General features: G+C 44.6%; 2 protein-coding genes across 2 annotated transcripts in view; one reads left to right on the forward strand and one right to left on the reverse strand.

Annotated features, from left to right (window-relative positions):
• LOC114062566 (sperm-associated antigen 17-like) overlaps positions 1-6406 on the forward strand; it is a 13008-nt gene extending 6602 nt beyond the window's left edge. Inside the window, exons 8-12 of the mRNA XM_027894152.1 lie at positions 499-668; positions 1545-1605; positions 2924-3068; positions 4244-4381; positions 6253-6406. Coding sequence (XP_027749953.1) covers positions 499-668; positions 1545-1605; positions 2924-3068; positions 4244-4380 — 513 coding nt within the window. The 3' untranslated portion in view covers position 4381; positions 6253-6406. The remainder of the gene's footprint in view (positions 1-498; positions 669-1544; positions 1606-2923; positions 3069-4243; positions 4382-6252) is intronic.
• Positions 6407-8820: 2414 nt separating this feature from the next.
• The window catches only part of WDR3 (WD repeat domain 3), a 20242-nt gene continuing 3955 nt past the window's right edge, over positions 8821-25107 (reverse strand). The window contains exons 4-26 of the mRNA XM_027894128.1: positions 25017-25021; positions 24670-24794; positions 24102-24212; positions 23521-23622; positions 23304-23401; positions 22270-22362; positions 21718-21948; positions 20853-20946; positions 20389-20490; positions 19633-19718; positions 19050-19185; positions 18285-18341; positions 17517-17617; positions 17257-17368; positions 17007-17141; positions 15416-15466; positions 14673-14738; positions 13825-13917; positions 13236-13283; positions 11429-11472; positions 10801-10929; positions 10209-10302; positions 8821-9600 (exon numbers count right to left, since the gene is read on the reverse strand). Coding sequence (XP_027749929.1) covers positions 9445-9600; positions 10209-10302; positions 10801-10929; positions 11429-11472; positions 13236-13283; positions 13825-13917; positions 14673-14738; positions 15416-15466; positions 17007-17141; positions 17257-17368; positions 17517-17617; positions 18285-18341; positions 19050-19185; positions 19633-19718; positions 20389-20490; positions 20853-20946; positions 21718-21948; positions 22270-22362; positions 23304-23401; positions 23521-23622; positions 24102-24212; positions 24670-24794; positions 25017-25021 — 2269 coding nt within the window. The 3' untranslated portion in view covers positions 8821-9444. The remainder of the gene's footprint in view (positions 9601-10208; positions 10303-10800; positions 10930-11428; positions 11473-13235; positions 13284-13824; positions 13918-14672; positions 14739-15415; positions 15467-17006; positions 17142-17256; positions 17369-17516; positions 17618-18284; positions 18342-19049; positions 19186-19632; positions 19719-20388; positions 20491-20852; positions 20947-21717; positions 21949-22269; positions 22363-23303; positions 23402-23520; positions 23623-24101; positions 24213-24669; positions 24795-25016; positions 25022-25107) is intronic.

Raw genomic sequence — 25107 nt, forward strand, 5'->3', positions numbered from 1 at the left:
ACAAGAAAAGAGAAAGTAATATTACCGTCATCCCTTCAGGGGACAAAACCAAACTCCATACCAAATAAAAAGGTAAAGTAATATCTTCCTTGTCAATATTAATATCCTTTCAGTCATCTCTTTTGCATAAAATCTTCACTCTGGAGTGAACACTGGAAAGTATTTTGAATCTGTTTACTGAAACATGGCAGTTGCAATTCATGTATGTTTACTGGCAATTCTAAAAGTACCTTTCCTCTCAACTGCTGGGACAAACTCGTTCTGCACCAGGCACACACGTGAAAGGTCAGTGGCTTCTGAATATAAAATACATCTAAAAACTCAAAATAAGTACAAATTTGCAGACAATATTCAAAGTGCCTTATCAGTTTTTACTCAAATTAGGATGTCTTTCTGTAATTCTTAATGAGTGGACAGAGGTCAAACATAGGTTAAGTAACTCTAAACTTCACTTGACAGCCACCAACTTTCTCTTTGTCTAATATTTTGTTTCTAAAGATAGAAGATCCTGTGGCAGGAAAGATCAAATCATCTTCTCTTGCAACAACAAGACAGGATCTTAATGGCTTCCATCTCATTCCACCCAGAGTGACATTTGGAGTGTTAAAGGAAGGCTGCACCTATGCAACCACTGTAGTCTTGAAGAATGTTGGTGTGAACTTCTCAAGGTTAGTTTGAATTTTTAGTACCCTGGTTTTTATCTATCTGTCCAAATAGATCCTGACAAAAATCAAGTACAGTTTCTTGGAACAGCCAGCACTCCAGAGAAAGAGCAGGAATTCTGCCAGCCAGTTTATAAGTCTGCCAGAGCTCTCCATAAGATGGAGCTATATACTAGGAATGCCTCTTCTACTGCCTCTCTACTGCCTTTCCTTTAACCGCTTCTGGTGCAAGTGCATGCTGGTAAATGTTCTTCAAGTGGAAATGAAATCCACAGGATAAATTCCAGAGTGATACAAAAGTGAAGGTCACATCTGTTCTAATGATCTTTAGAAATTTTAATAATGGAAGTTACATGCACAAAAGGGCTGAATCTCAGATGTGTATGAGTGAGAAATGAGGAAGTGAAACTTCTTTAGTTGGTACTATTTTAAATAAAAGATTATTTACACAAAATGCATACCAATATCATGCCTTGTGCAAAAGAATCATATCAAAGGACATTAAATAAAGATCATTAAGACTCCTGGGTGTGCAAGGCACAGGTGTCTGCCAAGATGTTTGTACTTCAGTTTCCTTTGCATGTGTAAGCTTAAAATGCTGATGTTTCACATTCTGTTGTAAGGACTAGGCAGTGTTAACAAGCTTTCTGAAGGCCCAATAATCTGCTCCTTTGGGGTTTTTTTGTTAGAAACCAGAGCCTTGGCAAGAAGCCCAGGAATACCACTGTAGTCCAAGTTGTACATTGTGATGGAAAGGATGAGCTAACAAATTCTGCTGTCATTTACAAAAGCAGAGGAAGAGCAGACAGCCAGCTTCCTAGATGTGACTTCTGCCTGCCTGAAACAATTTCTGTCAAACTGATTCTCTTCTCTTTCTGACAGGTTTCGGGTGAAGCAGCCACCTCCATGTACAGGACTGAGAGTGATGTACACACCAGGACCTGTAGGTTACACAAGAGATCTTTTGGTTTTTTCTAGACTCAGCTGGCCCTCAGGCTATCTAGGGGTCCTGTCACAGAAGCTGTCTGGAAATAGAGCTGGCAGGGTACACAATTTGTTTAAAGTTAATTGAAGTGATGATGTCTCACTGTTCCTCTGCCACCTTCAACCAAGCACCCTGTGTGCTTGAGTCTCAGCTTGTGCCAGAATGCAGAGGGATAAACATGTGAAGTTCAGTGTAAAGCAGCAGGTCAGGCAGTGAGGTTAAAGAGAGCTTTTTCAAAGCAAACACTACCTCTGAGTTTTCCCCTCCATTTAGGGTATTATTTGTAATATCTGCTCTATCTTACGCCTTGAGTTTATTTCCTGTCCTGATACCTTCAGGAGTTGAACTTAGTAAACTATTGCCTCAGTCCTTTCTTCTCATGCTTCCAACTATTTTCCACTTTAAGGCTTTTATCTAGCAAAGCACCATAGCACATTGTTATCTCAGTAAGTAGGAAGCTTTCATGCTTTCTGCTTTTGTTCAGTCTCTCTCTTCACTTGCACATTGTATCTGAATAAATAGTACTGGCCAGTATCCCCACAGCATCCAGGTAATACCAGCCCAAATCTTTGCCAATGTGTGGAATCAAGAAGCAATGACTTGTGCAGGGAGGCAGCGCCAGAATGCAAGTCAAACCTCCTAGTCCAGAGCCGTAGCCACAACTCAGTACTTAAAATCAGAATAATTTAGGGAGAAGGATGTTGTGGGGGACTGTGTCAAAGGCTTTACAGAAATCCAGCTAGATGGCTGGAATAATTTCTATTATCTTATTTTCTCCACACATCCACCCTTTTTGTATCTCCCTACCTTCTATGTTCTTTTTAGAACAGAGTATTTATTTCATTTGGAAGGGACATGCAATGGCCATCTAGTCCAATGGCCTGACCATTGCAGGGCACTGACCAAAAGTTAAAGCATGGTATTAAGGACACTGTCGAAATGCCTCATGAACACTGACAGGCTTGGGGTATCAACCACCTCTCTTTTTGATTCTCTCTCAGCTGGCCTGATTCCCCTTTTTTTCTCTGGAACCTAAAAGGAAATATAAGGGGGGAAAATGTGAACACCTGATACTTTTCTTTCAAACGACAATGTTTTGTACAGACCTTTCTAGTGAAACAGAGTCCAGGGTAACTGGCACGCGCAGTAATGTGCTGGGCAAGTGAGTCTTTGATTTCATCAGACAACACTGAAGAACAACCAGCTCCAAGGATTGCTGGGGGACACATGTATGAAACTTGCACCTTACCTGTGAGTAATTCTCTGTCTCTCTTAGGTGGCAGCAGGCTTGGAAGTTGAACTGGAGATAGAGATTTTTGCCATGGTAATTGAAGGGAAAGATACTGGTGGCCTTGAAGAAGTTTCCCATGATATTGAAATATTAACAGAAACAGACACTCTTCTCCTGCCTGTGAAAGCAAATATCCTTTGTTGTCTTATTTCCCACACACATCTTGTGGCATCAGCCCCAGAGACCATCTTCCTGCCAGGAGCCTCAAGCATTGTTTCCAGTGCAGGCTGCTGAGGTAGCAAGCTTTACTGTAGTTTTCAGAAACACACAAAAGGATGTTTTGAAAAGCACAACAAATGAACAATTTAACATCCTGATGCCAAAAGAAATTTACATTAGAATAACAAAGCTTTGAAAAGTGGGGAAAGGAAGAATGGCAACTTAGAAAGATGAGGCTTTTGAAAGAAAAAATGAAAATAACCATGCCTCACTAAAATACCCTATTACATTTTTGAATCTGATGGTACAACCTCATGAGCAAGAAAATGATGTATCATCCTAATACTAAACAGACAAATGAGACAATCCCTGAGGCAGCAAAGATGCAAGCACAAAAGTGCATGAATGCTGTCAGAAGTGAGCCCAGTGTGTGTTCAGTGGGCTTTTCAGTTCTTTAACTGAAAGCAGGGGTACAGTAAAAGAAAATAGCAAAAGTGAAGAACTGTTATTTCTCCTTCCCTTGTGCTCCAGAAACTACATTTTTTTAGATAAAATTATAGGCTCATTGTTAAGGGCAAGTTCAGAAGGGTGAAGTTCTGTTTGACTTTTAAACAAATATACACTCAAAAGCCTGGGAGAAGAGCTCTTCTGGAAACCTATAAAAGAAATAGCATGGCATGCTACATCCAAACATGCCAGAACTTTCATTCACAATAAGGGCCACCCTTACCAAAGAAAAGAGAACTCTTCTGAGTCCGATCAGAGTATTAGCTAACAGCAACTCCATTAAGGCTTTATATGCTCTGGAGGCAACATTGAAACTTCCCAAATTTACTTTGCAGTGGCCCACAGAAACCTTTCATGCCCATAATTTTAAAGCTGAGCTAGACAGAACTGGTGGCATAGCAGCAAAACCAGCTGCTGTTTTGCTCCCACTCACTGAGTCCTCAGACACACAGTTGCAGACCAGCCTCCAAAACTTATGCCCTTCCCCAATATTTTAGCTGGTCCTTTAATCTTTGAGCTGAGGACAGTAATCCAGATTCAAGATAATTCTAGAAATAAGGTTGTGAAATCATTCCAACCTCCCCACATTATTTTAAATAAATGTACCAAAGGGGTTAGATCCTTAACATGATATTCCACCTGTGTTAACCAGTGAGGTTTACGAGTGCCGCCCAGAAGGATACCCTCAAGGAGGGATGGCAGCAAAAGTCCAGGCAGTTTCTACAAGCCCCAAGCCACGCCTACGGATTACACTGCCCCGAAAGCCTTCTAGTTAATGTAAGTACTGGATGCAGTGATACCAGCTGTACATTAAAGTACAGTTGTTTACCTCCTCTTGGCTTCAGCAGCAGCATGAACAAACCTCATGGAACTGACAGCAAAGCTGTCATGCACCCATCACACTGACATGGTCACCTGAGACAAGAGAAGGGAACCACTGTGATGATATTAACCAAAGGATTCATTACAGGAGATCTGCAAATTACTACAACAGCTCAGTTCCATAGAGGCACTTAAAGCAGAGCCTCCTCAGTCCTATCCCAAACCCTTCACTTACTGTCTTCACATTAAACAAGTCCTTGAGCCTCGTGGCAGCTGGATTTATTACAGTTAAGCCCTAATAAATCAGCTTCTCTTTAACACTTCACTTTCTAAACCCGCATAATACTGATGACCCTTTGACACTGACAGCAAGTCTCATAAGGAGCAGGAGTTTTACAGATAGGGCAACCTTAATGTGACAAATTTAAATACAACTCTCTGCACACAGTTTCATACACCTCATTTCTGTAGCCTCAGACAATCAGTCTATACAAGAATCATAAATATTCTGAGTTGGAAGGGACCTACAAGGATCACTGAGTCCCGCTCCTGGCCCTGCACAGGACAGCCCCAAGAATCACACCATGTGCCTGAAAGCATTGTCCAAACTCATCCACACAAGGATGTTGAAGACTGCAATGAGGTCTCCCCTCAGTCTCTTCCAGAGTGAACAAACCAAATGTCCTCAGCTGCTCCTCATACGGCTTCCCCTCAAGACCCTTCACCATCTTTTTAGTCCTGCTTTTGACACTTTCTGATAGTGTCTTAGAATGGGTAAGTCTTCCCTGACAACAAGAAAGACTTATTTGAAATTTCTCATGAAACCACCAGTCAACATGTTTAACATTAGGCTGGTGTTTCACCTCATCCATATGAACTCAGATGCTTTACAATACAATTGATGGTGACAGTTTATAAACAGGAACCCTATGGATGTTTGTTCTCAGCTCAACAGTCCCCATTTTCTTCATATGTGTAACACTGACATCATCTTTTTCTTTCAACCTTAACATCTGTAAGCCTGCCATGTTATCTACAAGTCAGTAAAAAAATCCCAGCTGTATCTCATTTCCTCTCCTCTGGAGAAAAAGGAAAGCGACCACATCAGTCAGCTCTGAAAAACTTTGCAGACACGTACCTCTGACTGCTGCATCTGCTCTAGGACTGCCCAGCATACATCAAATATAGCTTCTTTTCCTGTTTAAATATCTTACCTTTTCCAGTGTGGAATTTTATCCCCAGAGTAATATGCAATTATAGTCTATACAAACTTCTAGTTTAATGCCTTCCACCTTAGGAATTTACAAGCTGGAGCTCATCATGAAGACAGTTTAGACAAACTTCTCTCACTTTGTGTTGAAATGGAAGAGAAACAGTCACCCAGTCAGTTCACATTTTAGTGAGACACATCCTGTCCCAAGAGAAATTCTGATCAGTGTGATCTCCCATTAAAAGCACCAAGAGGAACTAACTACATGGTATTCTCCTCCTACATGGCTACTGCACAGGAAATCTTTAGTATTCCTAAGTAGACCACCCATCCTGAATGTGTAGTTATTTTTGTGCCATTCAATTTGTGCAATAAAAGCAAACTCTTGATCTAGTTGAAGTTTATGTAAGAACCTTTTCTCATGATGTTCCCTTCCAACAGCAAGAGGACAAATATACTGAAGCCAGTGTGAAGCAATCCCAGTGCTCCCACAACACTTGCAAACAATCTGGACATAATTACTGGGTTTGCTTCAACAGCTGTACAGGGGTAGAGCTGAGGTTTACTGGTTTGGGTTTTTTCTTTCATGCTAATTTTCTCTCCTCTTTCACTACAGGTTAGAGCCCTAGAAGAATAATATGAGGATCAACAGCACTGAAATACCTGAATTTTAGTCCAGCGGTACAGAAACATCCCTCTGTAGGCTTTTTCATTTACCTAATCAGATTAAGTGTGAATAAACATTCTTCCTGTTCCCTGTTAATGGGAAAGGTGGTCCAAAAGTTGCATTAACTTCTGACATGGCTGCCTGAAATGTGAACAGTGGAAAGATTACCGTATTTCAACCCTACTACAGTAGTGAATGGTTCCCAACAGGTTTGTTTTTAAAAAGGGGTTAGGTTTCAGGTGCTAAGGCACTTAATCTTTTTCAAGTACTGAGCGTGCAGCAGGTTTCACTGAAGTCAATTGTGATTCTCTAGGAGTTGCTGACGTGCTCTGGTCTTCTAAGTCTGTTTGCTTTCACAATCATAAGCTTAACTTTCTGTGTGTTCACCTACCTTTAATTAGTTGCAGACACCTGAGGGTTATGAGTACACAAAGTTACACTTGATAGAGAGGGCTTCTGCTTGTATCCTCAAATGAGCACCTTCAAATGCTCCTCTCCACAGAGGAAGACTGAGCCACTTAGAGATGGCCTTTTCCCCCTCCTTGTTCCTACTTACACAGCAGTGACTAAAAGAAACAGCCTCTTTGTGAGCCATCTTATTTGTGTATCCAAATGCAGCTCTGCTTCCCATTTATTAATGAATTCATTTCCACCAGGTGCTTTCGTGCTTCATCCTTTCTCCAACATGTGACATCCTGAGAGGGATAGGGGATTTTCCTTGATACATGCAGATGACCTCTTCTCTCAACACTTCAGAGTGACTGAGAATCCCATGACTGAGGATTAATAGCTTTCACCAGTATGAAATGTGAATGCCAGTTTTGTACTCTCTCATTCACACGGTTAAGTGAGATGTATTCTGATACAGATTTAAGCTGGCCCTGTACTTGCAATTGCTTTCCTGCTCAGGTTTGTAAATCCAGGGAATTTCACCTAAGAAAGGGCAAGTTGATGCACCCAAGGATATCAGAATTCGAGTGTATCAGTGGATTGCTGGCACAGGACAGACCTCATCCATTTAAAGCATATGCTGAGCTCTCAGTAGCCCCCCGAGCACTGCATTAGTACAGACCAGTCACGAGTTATACTAATCAGAGAACCAGAGGGCAAGTTCCGCAGGGCAGCCTCTGTCAGCAGAGAGGACAACTTTCCACTGCCTAAAAGACCTTTTCTTCCAAGAATTCTTCCCTAATACCACTGACAGCAAATGGAGACAAAGGTGAACAAATTCCCCCTCTTCCAGCTTAGAGCAGAGGAAACATCTGTCATCATAATGACGACTCTGCATCCCAAGCCACTCTTCTATACCTTTACAACCTTCTCAACAGTCCCTGAGTTCATGTGCACCTGTGGCTGTGTTCTTTATCCCAGGCCTCCCAGAGGACCATCAAACAGCAGAGGTTCCATAGCACCTATCTCCCTGTCACTAAGGTAAACAGGGCACATCATACAGAGGCACAGTCAGCCATCCCCTTTTGGGACCTGTTTTTAGGATCTCTCTCCTCAGTTGCCTTGGCTGAGGGTGCACTGTGGTGTCACAAGCCACCTCTCCGTTTGTAACACTTTGGTTTTCCCAGTGAGATAGCACATTTAAGCAGCAGCTAACATGGAAACCAGATGTCAACTGAGTTTACCACCAAAATTTATCATCCTCTTCCTCCCATTGCAGTGAATCCTCTTATGAGGAGGAGTAAAGAAAAAGAATACGATGAAGTAGAACAGAATAGGTCAGGATGGAGACATGTTTGAGTGGAGCTGTTTGATCACAAGTTTCACCCATATCTGGACAAATATAAAATTATAGAGGCACCCAGAAACATCTGGCAGAGCTGTATGAAGGTTGCTACTTCTGTAAATAGCCTGAGACCCACCTCCTGGCACTGGAGCACAACATGTTCCTGTAAATTACCCAGACTCTGAAGAAGCAAGTAAACAATCAGCCCCTCTGACAAAGTTATTTACTGATAACAGTTATTCTGAGAGGTGTGGTTATTACACCTGAGGTGCTGCCTAAAGACTGAGCAACTGAACTGTTTGCTTTTTGCATACTTGCTAGTAATAAAGAACCTAAGTTAAAGACAGAAAAAACTGGGATGCAAATAAAAATCCATATGAAACTCAGAAGTTCAGCTTTGAGTACCCAAGTCAGACATGCAGGCCCAACAGCCCAGCAAAGTAACCAGAAGCTGCCCCCACATCCACCAAACCTGTGATTACTGGTAAAAAACACAGCATGTACTACAAACTACTAACTTACCAGAGCAGCAGAGCCTTGCTCGCTTTATCCTGCCTCTTTGTCCCTGCTGAGAAAATAAACTCTTTTATCTGATACAGGACAAGTACAACATTGCAACAATCAGTGCAATTTCTAAAAACTGGATCAAGTAGAATGCAAACAACCCACACTTCTCCCGCTCAGTCTGCCAGTTCTCCAGAACAGCACAATCCTGGGTGGCAGCCCTTTCATTTGCTCCCACTGATTTTATTCCCTGTAAAAAAATCCTTTCAAAACTGACACACAAGGCAAGGCAGCTGAGGCTTTACTAGACAAATACCAGGACAAAACACTGTGACAAAAGAGTCTCATAGAGCATATATAAATATTCCCTTAACAGAGTACAGCCGTATTTCTCCCTGTCCCACTAAAAACTGAGCAGCTGTACATCAAGTTCTCACACTTCAGCAGAAGTCACTGAGCTTTGTCCAGAGGCCACAAGCCACGAGCATGTGTCGAAACAGTATGAAATCTTGCCAGCTGCCTTCCCTGGACAGGGCATGGTCTCACCAGCAGTCCATGTGCTCGATTCCATTGAATCTGTGCTGCCAGAATGAGCTGATCTCTTTCACAGGATAATCAACTCAGCTGCTAATGGGCATTCCCCTGGAGGCAGAGCATGTGCCTTTGACAGTCACCTCAGAAACAGTCCAAATGCATACATTTGCAGCAGACTACAGATAGTTCACCTCAGAGACAACCATTCTGAGTTGGGTTTACAAGCTGGTTATACCACTTGGGGAGGGGACAGACTTTGTCCCAGCCACTGGACATCAGCACCAATGTTCAGCCACAAGAACACTTCCATGGCCAGCACTGAGGTTACGTGACTCCATCCAGGTGCTCTGGGTCTTGGGCAGCAAATGCTAGAGCACTGCAAGAACCATCTTCTCTTTCTTCTTCCTCTTCCTCTTTTTCTCCTCAAAACGTTCAGTGGCATCAGCAAAAAATGTCACCTCATCCTTGGCCTCAATCTCCCTCTTCAGGAACTGGAGCCCTGCCATGTTGAATCCCAGTACATCCTGCAGAGACAGACCAGCACCACACTGTCAGGCACATTTCAAGCTTGTTAGGGGGCAGAGGGTCCTGCACTGGCCACCCTCTGCCAAGAAATGACGAAAGCAGGACAATCCACAGATTTAAAGAACGCAACGTTATTTAAATATAAACTTCATCTGAGTAGGAGAACAGTCGGTCCTGCACTTGGTTCCCCACGGTCCTCCATTAAGAGTAGCTATAATATATTGTATATTCTGACAGACAAGTTGCTGACAGGCACCTGAAGTTGCCTCTGGGAAGAGGCACAGTCTACATTAATTAAGATAGCAGCCCACAGAAAAGCCCAAGAAAAACAGAAAGTTTATTTACCTCCTACATATTTAGAAACTAGTGAGACAAGGCCCAAACACACATATCAGAAAACCAAGAACAAATGAGGGACAGAGCACAGCTAGGCTCACATAAGAAAGACCATAAGGAAAAGGCAGCCTACTTTGCAAAGGAGGATGGTTTAAATGGGTTCAGACCTCCAACCAACTTTCCCAGTGGACACCACAGACAATACAGGCTCACAAACATTGGCCTATCCTGTTATTCTAGATCCTGGAGCAGGGGAGGGTGCAACACTCACCCGGGCCTCACTGACTCTGGAGATGGTAGTTTTCTTCAGATCTTCTATCACTGTCACCAGCATGTGGTTGCCTGTGATCTGCCCAAAATGTATCCTGGGAACAGAGTAGGCAGTGATGTATTGTAGCATTGTTCTTAGAAACATCAGAAAGCCCCTCTCCTGAGCCTCTATGTGTTCCGGACATACTTTTTCTCTTAAATTAGGCTTCCCCAGACCGGCACTGTAACAGGCATGGACAGATTTCTCTGGAAAAACTATTTTCTGAAGTCTAACCTACAGTGGTGCAAGGGGAAAATCTCTCTGAGGACACGGGCTCTACACAATGGCTCTGCCATCAACATTGCCACTTCAGACTCGAGGTTAGGATCTTTCATACCAGTGAGACGTGGGGTACCAGGACCAGCAACCCCATCTGGGCATGTCAACACTGCATCCAATCAGTTCATTTCCACACACCATTCACTGTGGGCTGCAGAAATTCCTTACCTCCTGCAGAGGCCACATGTTTATTCTCAAGGATGCTTCCCAAGAGCTTCAGACCCAGAGATGAATAGGAAAGCCCAGATACTGTCTGGGCAGATAAAGGACTCACTTGAGCAGGAAGAGGAGAGCTCGGCACAGGAGTTCAACATCTGAACCCAGGTGAATATATTCATTGAAGAGTCTGAGCAGGTCAGGGACATAGGAGAAGGGCAGCACCAGGAGAGATTCTTCCAATTCACTGAGAAAAAAGCAAAGGGACAGAAGCATTAGTCTCAGCCACTGCACTGCTACATATAAGCAGGAAACACTTCCAATATAGGTAGGTTCTGATGCAAAAGCTGTGCTAAGCATTCTTCATGGCCAGTCTGTGACTGCTCACAAAGCAAAGTACATCTGCACAGACTATAGCCCAGGCCAGCAGGCATCTTCTGGCACAGGGAGCAGGCACACAGCCTTCCCAACTCAGCATTCCCAAACTACTCTCCACATACATGTGCATCCCCAAGCAGCCAACCCACATTCACAAGCTTCATCCCACACTTCCCATGGAAGGAACAATATCCAATCCCCCAATTCCATACATTCTCAAAAGAGGCTGCCAGGAACAGTAACTTCAGGCTCTCTAGCACTGCCCATACCTAGCATGAACTACCATTCAAGGACCCCAGCCAGTCCCAGGCCTAGAAATCCAATAATCAGTCACAAATCTGTTCAGCAATTGGGCTCTTTGGACTCACCTTGACTTGACCTTCTTGAAAACTTCTAGCACATACGCAGAAGGCTGTAACAGGAAAGACACCAACTCTGCTTATCACAAACATTCCATGACCAACATGCCTTAAGGTCCATTTCGCACAATTAAAAACACACAATTACATCTTGTGAGACAGACAGATCAAGCTTAGTAGAACAAAGAGAAAACTCCTTCAGCTTCAGACAGCTGAGAAATTCTTCCTCCTTAAAACACAGACCCAGCCTTCTCAGGATACTCTACACTGGTGAAGAATATTGTGAAAAATCTAGTTTATATTCAACAAGCTAAATCATCTCAATTCACTTCAGTGAATCCTGTAAAAACTGGAAAAAAAATTTGGTGAAACAAACAAATTATAGAAATAAAACTTTACACAAACTCATCTCCCAAAGACTTAAGTCCTGCTACTCCTGTTAATCTGCTGAAAGCGTTTGGCAGATGGAGAGCAGAACTGGGAATTGCCAAAGTGCCTAACTATTACGTCATAGGATTTAATTCACTTCTGTTCAGTCTATCCAACTTAAAATTAAAATAGACACACAATTATGGAGGGACAGAAAGGCTCTTGCAAGGTGATTACAGGTAGTTAGAAGGAAAACAGAAGGGTGTTTCACCTGGCATTGACATGCAGCTTTGAGCAACCTGGTCTAGTGGAAGGTGTCCCTGCCCACGGCAAGGGGTTGGAACTAGATGATCTTTAGGCCCCTTCCAACCCAAACAATTTTATGATTCCATGAAAAGAGGAGAATAAGAAAAAAAGGATCTTCCCAAGGGTACTTAAAAACACAGTCTAGGAGTCCACATTAGAATAAACCAGGAAAACAAAAACCAATCTACTCAGAGAAGTGGATTTTTACTTATCAGTGAAATCCATGAGTCCACGTCTGTGTATTTTGTAGGATGTCAAAAATTCTCAGAATTCAGTGAAAACTGTTTCGTATTAGTACAGTATGAGTGAGTTAAGGCACCAGCTGTAGCCTGCAAAACCTGGACATTTAACTACCATACAGAATTTTTTCTATGTAAATTCTTCAGGAATAGAAACACAACCCATAACTGCTGTACCAATGCCACATAAGTCAACCCAGGCAGCTACAACACAGCCCTGCCTTGTCCAGAGGTGCCCTGCTGTGGTTACAACTGCACAGGCAGATTCCTGATTTAGGAACAGGAAGCCTTCATGTGCTTCCAGCTCCTGCTTCCTGAGTCAAGGCAACACAGTGGGTATGTTGGGACAAACAGTTCAAAGGTAGAGTTTCTCCCAAGAAAGAGGATTAGCAACTGTCAGAATATGAAGTACTTTTGTTTGTGGTCTGACACACTGACGCTCATTGTGGTCAAGCAACCACATAAAGGGACACATCATGACTTGCACCTATGTTTTTACCCAGCAGCCTAGCACTTGGACCAGCACATTCTCCAAGGTTTTGGAAGCAGGTCCAAATTCCCTTTTCTGTACAGTGGATTCAATTAAACATCATCCACCTGCAAAGAAATTGCTAGCTACTGAGCCACAGGATATCATTACCCCCTCTTTACCCTGATGGGGTTAAACTTTTGTAACACACATATAAGATACTAAGAAATAATTTAAAAAGCCCACCAAAAACTCCACAATCATGAAAAACCCAAATTATGTTCACTTTGTACACACCAAAGTGCCAAGTTTTCAAGTTGAATCAAGCAGTCCTTTCTCACAGCAACCCAGTGTTTTGGTTCACCCAGCAAATCAACCAGCCCCACTCAAACTGAGAAAGGACCACAGCCTGTGGCCTTGGCATTCCACTTACCGTAATATTTCCATAGGCACGGAGGATGGGGTTGACAGGAAAGGGAACCTGGAGACACAGAATAGGTCAGAATGAGGAAGGTCTGTGTGTGTACAAATGCATATTCAGACCAAACTTTCATCCACAGTAGAAGAGACCTTTAACTGAGTGTCTTCCTGCAATTCCCACACCTCCATCCTTCCCAGAACGTCACCGAAGGCCTCATTTGCAGCCACTAGGTGATCTCATTCTAACTCAAACATGTATGAGTTTTCTCCCACTGCTTGTTATTTTTCCCACTTACATTACAGTCCCTTATTTAGCAAGGAGTGTTGAGATGAAGGCAAAGACTAGGCTTTGGGATGAATTTGCAGCAGCACGCTCTTCCAGAGAAAAAACATACATCCTACTATGACTTTAAACATAAAGATATGGGAAGGAAAGAACACACCACTAACCATGCCCCAGTGCACAGTGCCATTTAGTTCTCCAAAAGGTTTCAGCGAATACCTGCTGTTTCCAGCTATTCTGACTTTATCTACAAGGTAACCACCTGAGCTGGAAGGATACACCCAACACACACTGGGATTGGTACATTCCTGTCTTTTACCTCTTTCCCTGCAGCTTTGCATATGGTATTGTGTTCCTTTAGTTTTGCCATCTCTTCTCTGTACAGCTCAATAGCTTCCATGATCCTCTCAGCCTGTGCAACACAAGAACAGCACATCAGTGACACGAGACAAGCCAAAGCAAAGCCCAACTGGACAAATGGAGGTGGAAGCAGAGGGGCTGACCCCAAGCTCCAGAGGGCATCTCGCCTAATAACCTCTGCTCCAGACTGCACCTGAGCACATCAGTCATGTCCTGAAGACGTCATACACCACCCATATATCCCCCACTGCCCTGGCTGCTCTCCGCTGCAGCTTCAGCCTGTTCAGATTAAGGATTTCCTCTGTATCTACAAGAGCACCAAACTGTTGAAATCTGCAGCCATGAAATTACCCACCCCCACACCTTCCTGGTACACCTCCCACTTCAAGCACCACATTCCATTTCCACCTTCCACAGATGCCCACAGGACTGCACAGCCCTTCGGGAAGAGGCCTGATGCCTAGGGAACATCCCAGCTGCCTTGTGCTCCTCTGGGTTGCAAATCCCATAGGGCAAGAGCAGCCCAGTCTCTCCCACATGTGACAGGCAGAGAAAGCTGCAGCTACAGAAACCTCCCATGTCATTCCCTGGAGAGATCTCAGGATTTCCTGGTGTGTGACTCTCTAGAGTCAGATTCTTCCCTGCTGGCCATGGAGCAGGACAGACTGCTCTTGCAGGCAGAGGCAACCTGCCCTTATGTGACAGCACAAGTTACTCTTCAAACTGATGCTCTGACCCTGTGACAGCCCCCCTAGGGCAGAGGCTGCTAAGGCTCAAATCAACACTGGCAGACGCACACAACCTTACCGCTTTAATGGTTTCAATAGTCTTCTTTCCAGCCAGGCCTGTCTCTCCTTGCGTCTCTCCAGGCACCTACAAAATACAGTTGAGTTCCATCCTTCCACAGCTGACACATGTAAGCACCTGCTGTGGTAGGCACCCTTCCATAACCCATACTAAGAAAAACATCAGCCCCACTCCCTAAACTGGTCATTTATGTGGGAAAATACAGGGTTTCCCAAGTGCACAGCTTTTCCTCAGGAACAGAGGCACTGGACTAACACTGAGCTCTGGGAGGCAGGACAATAGTTTTTGTTCTGCCAGCAGAGGCCAGGTAATCCAGTAAGTGTCAAAACAACCAGCAACACAACCCAAGCATCTGAGCTAGAGGGACTGATCTTCCCCACCAGTCCTGCCCTACATGGACCTGGAAACAGTTGCCAGAAGGCAGCCCAGCCTTGGTACACAGCTGGTGTGGACCTGATAAATAGGAGATAAATAGGATAAAAGCACAGCACGGTTTCAGTGTCCACAATTACTGTGTAGCAGTTTGGCCAGCTCCACACAATCTCCTGATGTTGTCTGCCTGAAGTACCAGAGCCAAATGCATCATGGTGCAACCACAGCTTCTGCAGTTCCTTCCCCCTTGCACCTCCTCAAAGCAAGAAAATTATCTTTCCTCTCTGGTACCTCTTCTACACCTCTTACAGAAATAGTTATTCCAGAGTTTGTACAGTCAGACAGACACACATTCAGATGGTGCCACTCACCACAGGCTGCTCTTCCTTTGCCACACTCTCTTCATATTCAGCTTCTTGTTGCTACAGTGGATGAAAACACAACATATTAACAGGGGTGAGCAGGCAGCAAGGATATAAATTCCCTCCAGATTGGCTGAGCAATGGAGCCTGCAGCTTCATGCAGCCCATTTCAAAACACATATAAATCAGCAGAGATCAACAGTGCCATCACAAAATGCCCATTTGTCCCTGGTCCCAACTCCTATGGGGTTGGGATGTAGCATCTTCCAGACAAGAAGAAATCAAGGCCTCTGTTCTAAATGCAGAAATAGCCCTTAGACAGATGCCAAGCCGAGACAGACACCACAGCAGTTCAGCACAAGACCTTTCACCAGTCACACAGCACAGGAGTCCCAGGGTTGTCCCACTATGCAAGAGGAAAAAGCCTACAGTCTGCCATCTCTCACATGAATGGGCATCAATTACATCAGCATGTAATTCACTCCTGGTGTGTGTATTCATGCCCACCTTGCTACTCAACCTTGACCCAAAATATTCTTTTCTAGAACCTAGCAAAGAAGCTGTCTCTCCTTTTACCCCCCTCATTCCTAGCACACCAAACACTGAATATCAAGGTGCAGGCTCTGGGTCAGCTCTTGCAAACAGGCTAGGATAAAAAAAAAACCCATACATCTATTGCAGGTTTCTCATCTACTCCTGCTTCTGCATTTCTGCCTCCTTCCCTCACCGTGGTTTGAGAACTGCTTTAAGAAGGGATGACAGTGACAGGCTCCTCTGAGGGATACAATGAAAAGACAAGAGTTACAAATTATTCCAACAAAATCTCCAATTGGATACAAGAAATAAACACATCCACCAACACGATGGTGGCTCAATACTGGAACAGTGCTCAAACAGCCTGGAAAATCTCTTTTCCCTGGAGACGTCAGTGTACCAAGACAAGTATCTGAGCATCTGCTTTAAGGTTACCCTGCAGTGAGCATGGGGTTGGACTAGAGACCTCCATACTTTCCTTCATACTGAAGTCCTTCTTGGAGTCCATGAGTCCTCACAATACATGCTCAAATGGAATAGAAGGGGCTTCTTCCAGCAGCCCTGAGCTCTGGGGCCTGCTACTAAGACAGAATGGACCTCTCATGGTAGGAAAAGGGGAAACCAAGACAAACTGCATTTAACAGAAGCGCTTTCCATCACTCCACAACAGACACCTGCTGAACTGCCCCCAAGCACACTTGTACTGAAAGGAGGACAAGAGAACAAGAGAATATCAAAGACTGTAGGCAACAGACCTGCAGAAAACCACAACTACAGGCCAGAGTCTGAGAAGCAGAGCAGAGAGCAAGTTAGCAGGCATCTGCAATGCAGGACGAGAGAGCACAGGGAACACCCGCAGTGCTGTGTCCAGAGAGTTCACAGTACAATCCCATCATGCAAAAGGTGACAGACAAGCCTGGGCACCCCAACACCAGGCTGTGATTCATAACGAGCCAGTCTGCCAAGTGTAGAGACAGGCTCTTCCACACTGAAAGATGAGGAAACTGCGTGCTGAAGAGAAAACAGGCCTGGAAGTTGTCTTTGGCAGGAAGGATGCAACTCTCACCATCTCCCTCTCCTCTTCCAAAATAAGTGGCTCCCTCGTCCTTTCCCAGAGGCGCAGGGACTTGTCATGGGATGCTGACACCACGTAGTCTCCATTGGGACTGAGTGCCAAACACCACACCTCCTGGTGATGCCCCTGCATGGTAGACAGAAGAGATATGGCATGAACACCACCCAACTCCCATCCCTGAGGAAAATGCTGCTCATGCAGGGATAATGCTTCCTTTCAACAGTCTCCAAAAAATGCCTACCTCCAGGGTCTGGATATGTTCAAATTTATCTGCATCCCACTGTTTGATCTTGCTGTCCTTCCCAGCTGTGAAGAAGAGATGGGATTTTGGCACAAACTGCAGATACATCACACTGGAAGAGAAGAAGGCTCAAATTTACCCACTTGGGGAACACTGCAGACCTTCCCCCCTCTCTATGCTCAGCAAAAGGATTATTGCTGGATCACAATCCCTTGGAGGCAATAGAGTCCACAGCCCAGATGCTGTAGGATTTGACTAACCTGTCATCATGGGCAAAGAGAGAACGGTGACAGTCTCCAAAATCCAAGCCCCAAATCTTCACATTCCTGTCAGCAGAGCCAGTCGCAATTAGAGTCCCATCCTACAGAGCAAAAAGAGAGAGGAGGGTGTGGGTAGCTGCTGGCAGCCCCATGAGGAACTGCTGCTGAACCAGTGACAAAGCACTGCTGATTAGGCAGGTATCTGGCTCCTGGAATACAGCCTCCTGATACCTCCACCTTCTCTCACCACGGTGGCCAACATTTGTGGTACTAGTACAGCACATTGACAGCACTCTGGCTCTCCTGTGAACCTCTACAGGTATTTAGTTACATCTTGACATTCTTGGCTTTCAGTGAGCCTATTCCAAAGACACCTCAGAGTAAGATGAAGCAAGAATGAATAGACATGAAAGCAGACAAGAGGCTGCTTCATCTCAGCACCTGGTCTCTGCTCCCACCAACAAAAAATTCAGGCTCCTCTCACATAGTAACTTTAGCAGAGCAGGCTGTACCTTTTAAGCTGAGTCTAAGGAACCACAACTGCATTTTGGTTTCCACTCACTCACAAAATGCCCTGGTCAGTTCTGTCATGACCACTACTCTGGTACTCCTTCCAGGGAGCACAGGACTGCTTGCTGTGTCCCATCCAGAAACTGCTGAGTTGGGAGCAAGGGGGTGACAAGAAACCATTATCCTAGAGGCCTTGCTGCCAGCAGAGGTTCTCACACTCATCCATATCACCCATTGACCCACCCTAATGATACTTACATAACAGATGTCCATACACAGCACTGGCAGTTTGTGTCCATACAGAGAGAGGAAAAACTGAAGCAGAAGAAAGATGACTCAGTTAAATACGCTGGGTAGAGATGTGTAAAAATCTCAAGCTACAGGCTAGTTTCGATCTGCATCAGAAGCTCTGTCTTTCTAGCGCTGCTCCACTTCTATTCTTGCCCTGAAGAGTTTGCAGCAGGGCCATGATGGCAGAACTGAGAGAGAGATGGAAATACCCAAGGAAGCTGAATTAATTCTGATGCTAATCACCACTGCCTATGGAGTTTATCTCTATTTCTCTCTGCCTACCTGTCAGCCCCAGTCTGTCCTGTGTCACTCCCTAACATTCATGTGCTAATACACCGCTCACAAAACCACCACACACTGCTCACAAGGAAGGTTTCTCTCCCCAGATTTTGCCTCTGCTATGCCCTATCTAGTGCCACATGTGACACATCCATCTACAGCCTGACACTGCCTCACAATTCAGGAATAACATCATGTCTGCAACGTTTAGAATTAACCTTGACACCTACAGGCTCAGAACACTTTCCAAACGAAACTTCTCCCCAATGTCAGCCAGTCATGGTTCTGTCAGGATTGCTAGCAAACAGGCACTTGAAGCAGGATGCATGGTCTCTCTGATTCTTACTACTGTTGTACAATAAATAGACATTTTTCCCCTCTGTATTCCTGATCTTGCAGGTTACCATTACATCCCTCCCTGCACAGCCTCACAGCCCATTTGGTCTCACATACCTTGAGCGTGTCAATATAGAAAATCTTCACAGTGCAATCCAGTAAGGAGACAGCCAGGAGTTTCTGGTTGGGGCTGTACCGTACACAGAGAACATCTTCATCCAGCTGTAAAATGCGCACATGTTTCATGGAAAGCCTGGCAACAAGAAGAAGAAAAAAATAATTGTTATCCCAAACAAACAAGTTAGGAAGAGACAGGAAGTCCCACACTGCACCCTAGGACAGAAAGTTAACTGTAACATGCAGCATCTCATTCCTCACTTTGACTTTTACAAGACAGGATTGAAAATAAGCAGGCCCTGCAGGTTGATGAACTTCACTGCTGAATTTACTGCTTAATGATCTGGAAGCCCATCCTGATTAGAGGCTAAACTCACACAGAAGAAAGGGATCAGAATTAAGCAAGTGCCCTTCTCCAGCTAAGCTCAGGCCTTCACAAAACAGCACCAAGCTCACACTCTTATTCACGTGTTCCACACAGATATCATGGATGCTTCTTGCAGTGCACAGCAAAGGCCAAAGCATTCATCAACAACAACAGAGATTGCAGCTCATCATAGTCTAGAAAGGTTCATTTTCTCACCTTTTCTGAACACTGCTCTCATCCTTCACAAGCTCAAACTCCCAGAACTTGACACATTTATCAGCACCTCCTGTCACAAAGCCACGCTGCAGGAAAAAAACAAAAAAAGTTATTATGAAACAAATAGCTATAATCCAGAAAAATTCTACAGCAAGGAACTGCCAACACACAAGAAGGTTTTTGAAGTGTCCCACTATCCTACAGCACTAATGATTAAGTGGCCACCACCAGGACACACTTGCTCTGCTCAAGCATGCATTACCCATTGGCTGAGCAACAACCACAATTTCAAAAGCTCTAGTAGGGTGATCTAAAACAAAGACCCCAAATGTAAATCAAAACCTGGACTGAAACTTTGGGACTGAAAGCAGTCACCTCAGCTGTAGGTAACAATGTGCACGTGCTTTGTGGGCAACTTGACACTCCCACTGTTACTGGATCACACAGACCATCACCACACAAGCATAGCCTTCTAAATGAAGAACAGTTCAACATTATCCCATTTACATTACATTCAGAACAAGGGTAAAATCTATCCTGTATGTTTTAATCTGTAGGGTGCATGAATCTCAGGCAGGTTATTGCTTGCTATTGTTTTGATTCCACTACAAAGTTATTAGACACTACCAGCTGCATCCCCCACCTCCCAGGATGAAGGTTTCCCATACCTCATCAGTAGTGCAAAAACGGCACGAAAGAAAGGAGCTACACAAAAAAACATGCAACAGATGATACTAGGAAAGGTGGCTGAGTTACCTGGTCTGGTGAAAGAGCAATGGACCACACTGCCCCATCGTGAGCATTAAGTGTCTCCATCAGACTCCCAGAAGCCAGGTCATACAGCTGCAGCTTCCCTGTCTGGGGAGAAAGATATGTCACAGAGGATAAATCAGCCCCTCTGCTCACAACTCCTGATAGCTCCTGACAGAAGAGTGCCCCTGCCATCCATCTCCCCAACAGCCAGCTTCATTAGACAACTGTTACTCAGAAGACCAAACTCCTGATCCCAAAGCTCTCCCCACATGTCCAGCTCAAGTTACAAGAGTTCCATAAAGAGTTTGGGAACAGAGCAGAACCTGACAGTCAAGAGAGGTTTTTACACCTAAAACAGAGCTCCAGATCAGGAGACATAGTGTACTTTCAGTGATGCTGCCTTAACGACACTCTCACAACATATTTCCAGAGCTGGGCAGTCTGGAGTGCAGAAGGACACTCCTTACCTTGGTGCCAACAATGACCTGCCGATCTCCTGGGACAAAGAGCGAGCAGAGCGCGTACTCACAGTCCATCGTCCGGATGCACTGCAAGGTCGATCTGTGGGCAGAGACAGCCCAAAACCTCTTATCAGACACAAAATCTGGCCCACTCAGTGAGACACGCTCCAGAGTGTCCTCTGCCCACACCTGTCTTTCAGCTGGGGTCAGAGGAGACACCACCACCATCCTACGACCCAAAGGCTATCCAGCATTACTGCTAAGAACATTTTCCATAAAAACATGCCATTATATAGTCCACCATCATGACTTATTGCTGTTGTGAGGAAGGACAGAGCTCCTGTCCTCCAACAGCAATTCCTGTCACTTCAGAGAGGAGAGAGGAGTATAAGACAGAGAGTTCAAAGGTAACAGAGCCTGAAACCCGCACCACTCAGGAAACACTAGGACAACAATATAGATCAAAGCAGCAGCCTACTCAGTCTAATACTAGATCCTTCAGATAAGGTGCCAAGAATTCCACATGTTCCCAAAAGAACAGGCAGTAGCTTGTTAGGGTAGTTAGTAGTTAGTACCTCTTATTAAGTAGGAAAAAACAAAAAAAAACCCTCACAACAAAATACAGTCTCTACCAGACTGCTATGTGTGACTTTTATGTTTAGACCTTTTGTTGCAATTTTAGCTGTACGGCTTCTCAGTTTCCCTAATAAGGAGTCAATTTGTTTTCTTTTTATTTCCCTTACATCATTCACTATTTTATCTCTCTCCATTGTCCCCTCTTCCTTAGCACTGCTTTTCTGAACACAGCATCTGAGTTCTGGGAGACCGACACATACAGGGCAGAGGACACTGACCCAACTGGACTGCATACCTGTTCCAAATCTTTACAGACTCTGCAGCTGCTGAGAGAATGGCAATGTTGTCAGAGCTAAAAGCCAACGTCCTGACATCACTGCGGTGGCCTCCAATGGTTATCTTGGACGCACGGACAGCCTGTGGGACTTGTGCTGACAGGTCCAGGTTGTATGACTCAATGACGTTGTTCTGGAGCAACAGTACAATCTTCAGCTCTCCTTTTGGAGAGAGAATCAAGTCAAATGACCTGTTTGATTAGAGAAAATCAAAGCTGTACACAGGGGCAACAAGATGGGAGGAGGGATCAAATATCAAGGTCAAGCGATACAGGAATACAGACAGAGTACATCCAACAAGCAAGTGCACACTAAGACACAGAGGTGTGCAAGATGGGGACCACTTCTGGAAGAGTGTGAACGGACTGGAGATCATGGCAGGCTTCTTCCCTGCTCCAAGCTAAACAGATGTCAAGGGGGAAATTTCTTCCACTTCTCCCCATACCAAGCAGAGCTCTCCCTAGGTAGCTGCATAACCACTGCTCAGACTCTACCACAGGCTTTCCACTCACTTGATTTTAGAGGAAGCTTTGACATTAGTGACCCGCTGAATCTCCTCCTGCAGGCTCAGCTCCACACTTTCAGGTGCCTCTTCAGACTTCTGCCTAGAAATGTCAGATAAGGGAGGAGAGTCAAATGACCCATCATAGCCAACACAAACTAACACAGAGACAGAGAACAACATAATGTAACCACTTAGCCTCCTGAAAATAACCTCTCTCTTATCCACCAATGCCAATCACATTTAGGAACAGGGTGAGGCAGTGAAGTTCATGCTGGTATGAAGACTACTAAAGAGAAAATCTGTCCTAAAAAAAGCAACCTCCTCTGGAGCCAAAGCACTTGAACAAGGCACGTGAGAAATACGGATGCAAAACAGACAACAGAAAGCTGCGTTTGAGAGTGAGATCAGCTTCTGCTCATCAACTACCACCCACCAAAAGTCCTCAGCCACTGCCAAAATGCACCTCCAGATTTACACACCCTGTGCTTTAGTTTCTACCCTGGAGTCAGACCTCTCCCTAAGGGCGGTTCTGAGGCACCTGTTAAGTGCCATGATATGCAGAGACACACTTAACACTAAGAAAACATTCAGAAAGCTCTCACCTGTATATAAGCTCTCACCAGCCTGATGTAAAACAGGAGATGAGGTATCAGAGTCACTCTGACTTCTCAGATAAAACTCTCATTCCTGCATGTCCTATCAAGGATTTACTCTGATGCACCAAGCAGGATAAAGAGCAATGTCAGGTAGAGGTGAGCAGCGCTGAAAACCCCATTTTATGTCCATTTCTTTGCAAACATTATCTTCTTTTTTGGTATGGGGAAGACTCAGAAAGAAAGGTCTTTCCTCATTCTCTGAGAGCAGTGTTCCTCAGACAAGCACCAAGGATGCACAGGAACAGCAACCCCAGAATACAATGGCTAGCACAAACAGAATGACCAGAAGCTTGGAGTTCAACTACTGTGTAATGCTACTTGAAGGGCTTTTCTAACAGTCTTCTGGATACTGACAGCATCCAAATATACCCAAAAGACTGCTTACTTGGCTTTTTTCTTTGCTTTCTTAATTTTCTTTTCCAATTTCTTCTGCAATTCCTCTTCAGAAAGGACAGTGAACACTTCCAGAACAGCATCTGTTCCCTAGAGACAGAGCAAACAAAGTCAAAGGAACGTAAAGCCCTGGCTGGCCCTCACAGAAATTACCCAAGGTCTTTAACAGCCTCCTGTACAGCCCAATAGCAGAGGAGCCTATTACTCACATGGCAGGCCAAAAACTTGCCCATTCGGTCTGTGGCAAGAGTAACTACTCGGTCTCTCCCTTCCCGCACGATGGATCCAACTTTGCTGCACTTAACGATGCGCTGTAAAGAAAGAAGAAAAAACTCTGGTCTGAAATGTCACATGATCTTCTCAAGCAAACTCAGAAACCTGCTGACAAGGGAAGTCAAGAAAAGGGGGAAATGATGGTGCAACTCTGTCCTTCCAGTTTCTGCTACTGACCTGCAAAGCTCAGCATAAGCACTGCCAACCAGCTAGTAAGTGTCTTATTCCTGTGCTGTTTGATCAAAGAGCTCTATTAGCAGAGTTAAGCTTTAAACATCCGCCTGTCCTCCTCTTTCAGTGGAGAATAATGTGTATGTGTTTTGGCACACATACTTCTGCTGATGTTTTGGAAGTAGATGAGACAGCAACTACTGCTGAGGAAGTTGTTATGGAGCAAGACAATTACAGAGAAAAACAAGAATCACATTTTCCCGAACAGGTTAAATATGACAGGGTATAAACCATGCAAATGGGGTTAGATAAAACATCTCATAGACAGCATGGAAAATGATCTTACTTCCTCAGGATGCTCATCCAACTCTAAGGTCTCGTCCTCTTCAGTGTTTTCTTCAGTGCCAGGTGAAGGCCCTTTGCTTTTCTTGGACTCTGGCTCATCAGGGTCTTTTACCTGTTCATGGGCAAAAAAAAACCAACACCTTAAGGAGTACCTTAAACCACAAGAGCTACAGTGTTCTGGTTCCTGTCTCACACTTCATTTCCCTGGAGATACAATTAGTTAGCATACACTGGAGTAGCCTACAGCATGTCTGTAGGCACTCCATGTTCTCCCATGATTATCATCCACCACCAAGACTGTCCCCTCTAGCCATAAGGTAGGAAGATCTAACACACTGTGGAAATCTTGCTCTGGAAGTGCTTGCAGCTTCACTTGAAAGCTAAAAACAGAGAAAACAGCAAAGCCTATCCCAAGGGCAGCTTCTGGACCCCTCAGACAGCAAAGATGTTGCTTTGGCTCTGGTTCCCAGAACATCAACTAGATTTTCACATGTACCAGTCCCACCTTAGTCCAAAGACAAGCAACTGGGCAGGGGGGAGACTGAGGGGTTATAGAGGGAGTGTCTTACCTCCTGGATGTACGTGAGATCCCACACCCTCAGCTCACTGTCAGCACTCCCAGTGATCAGACGCTTCTCTTTGGATAGCAAAGCCATCCCCCAGACCTGTCCAGAGGCACAGTGTGAGGAAAAGGCTTATGGCTGCTTTAACTACCACAACAGCAGTGCATCTCTAATTGATTTATTTAAATGAATAAAAAAGAGAGAATGTCTAGCTGAGACCTCCTCTGGGGACATCTGTATTGGAACTGTCATCCACTGTATGTTGATGACAGCTCCTGGAAAGTAGAGAAGTTTCTCATTTGTTCATTCCTAAAGCCTAATGACAAGTAAAATGTATGACAGTGCCAGCTTACAACCCCTGAGAGCAGGGAAGGCACAAAGTGAGCCATGACATGCAATCCAGAGTCCCTCCACCCCAACAGTTACCCACACATCCCCTTTACC

The sequence above is a fragment of the Empidonax traillii genome, unplaced genomic scaffold, assembly GCF_003031625.1.
Source record: "Empidonax traillii isolate 1590-97213 ecotype Southwest subspecies unplaced genomic scaffold, ASM303162v1 scaffold418:size511083, whole genome shotgun sequence".
NCBI classification, from domain to species: domain Eukaryota; kingdom Metazoa; phylum Chordata; class Aves; order Passeriformes; family Tyrannidae; genus Empidonax; species Empidonax traillii.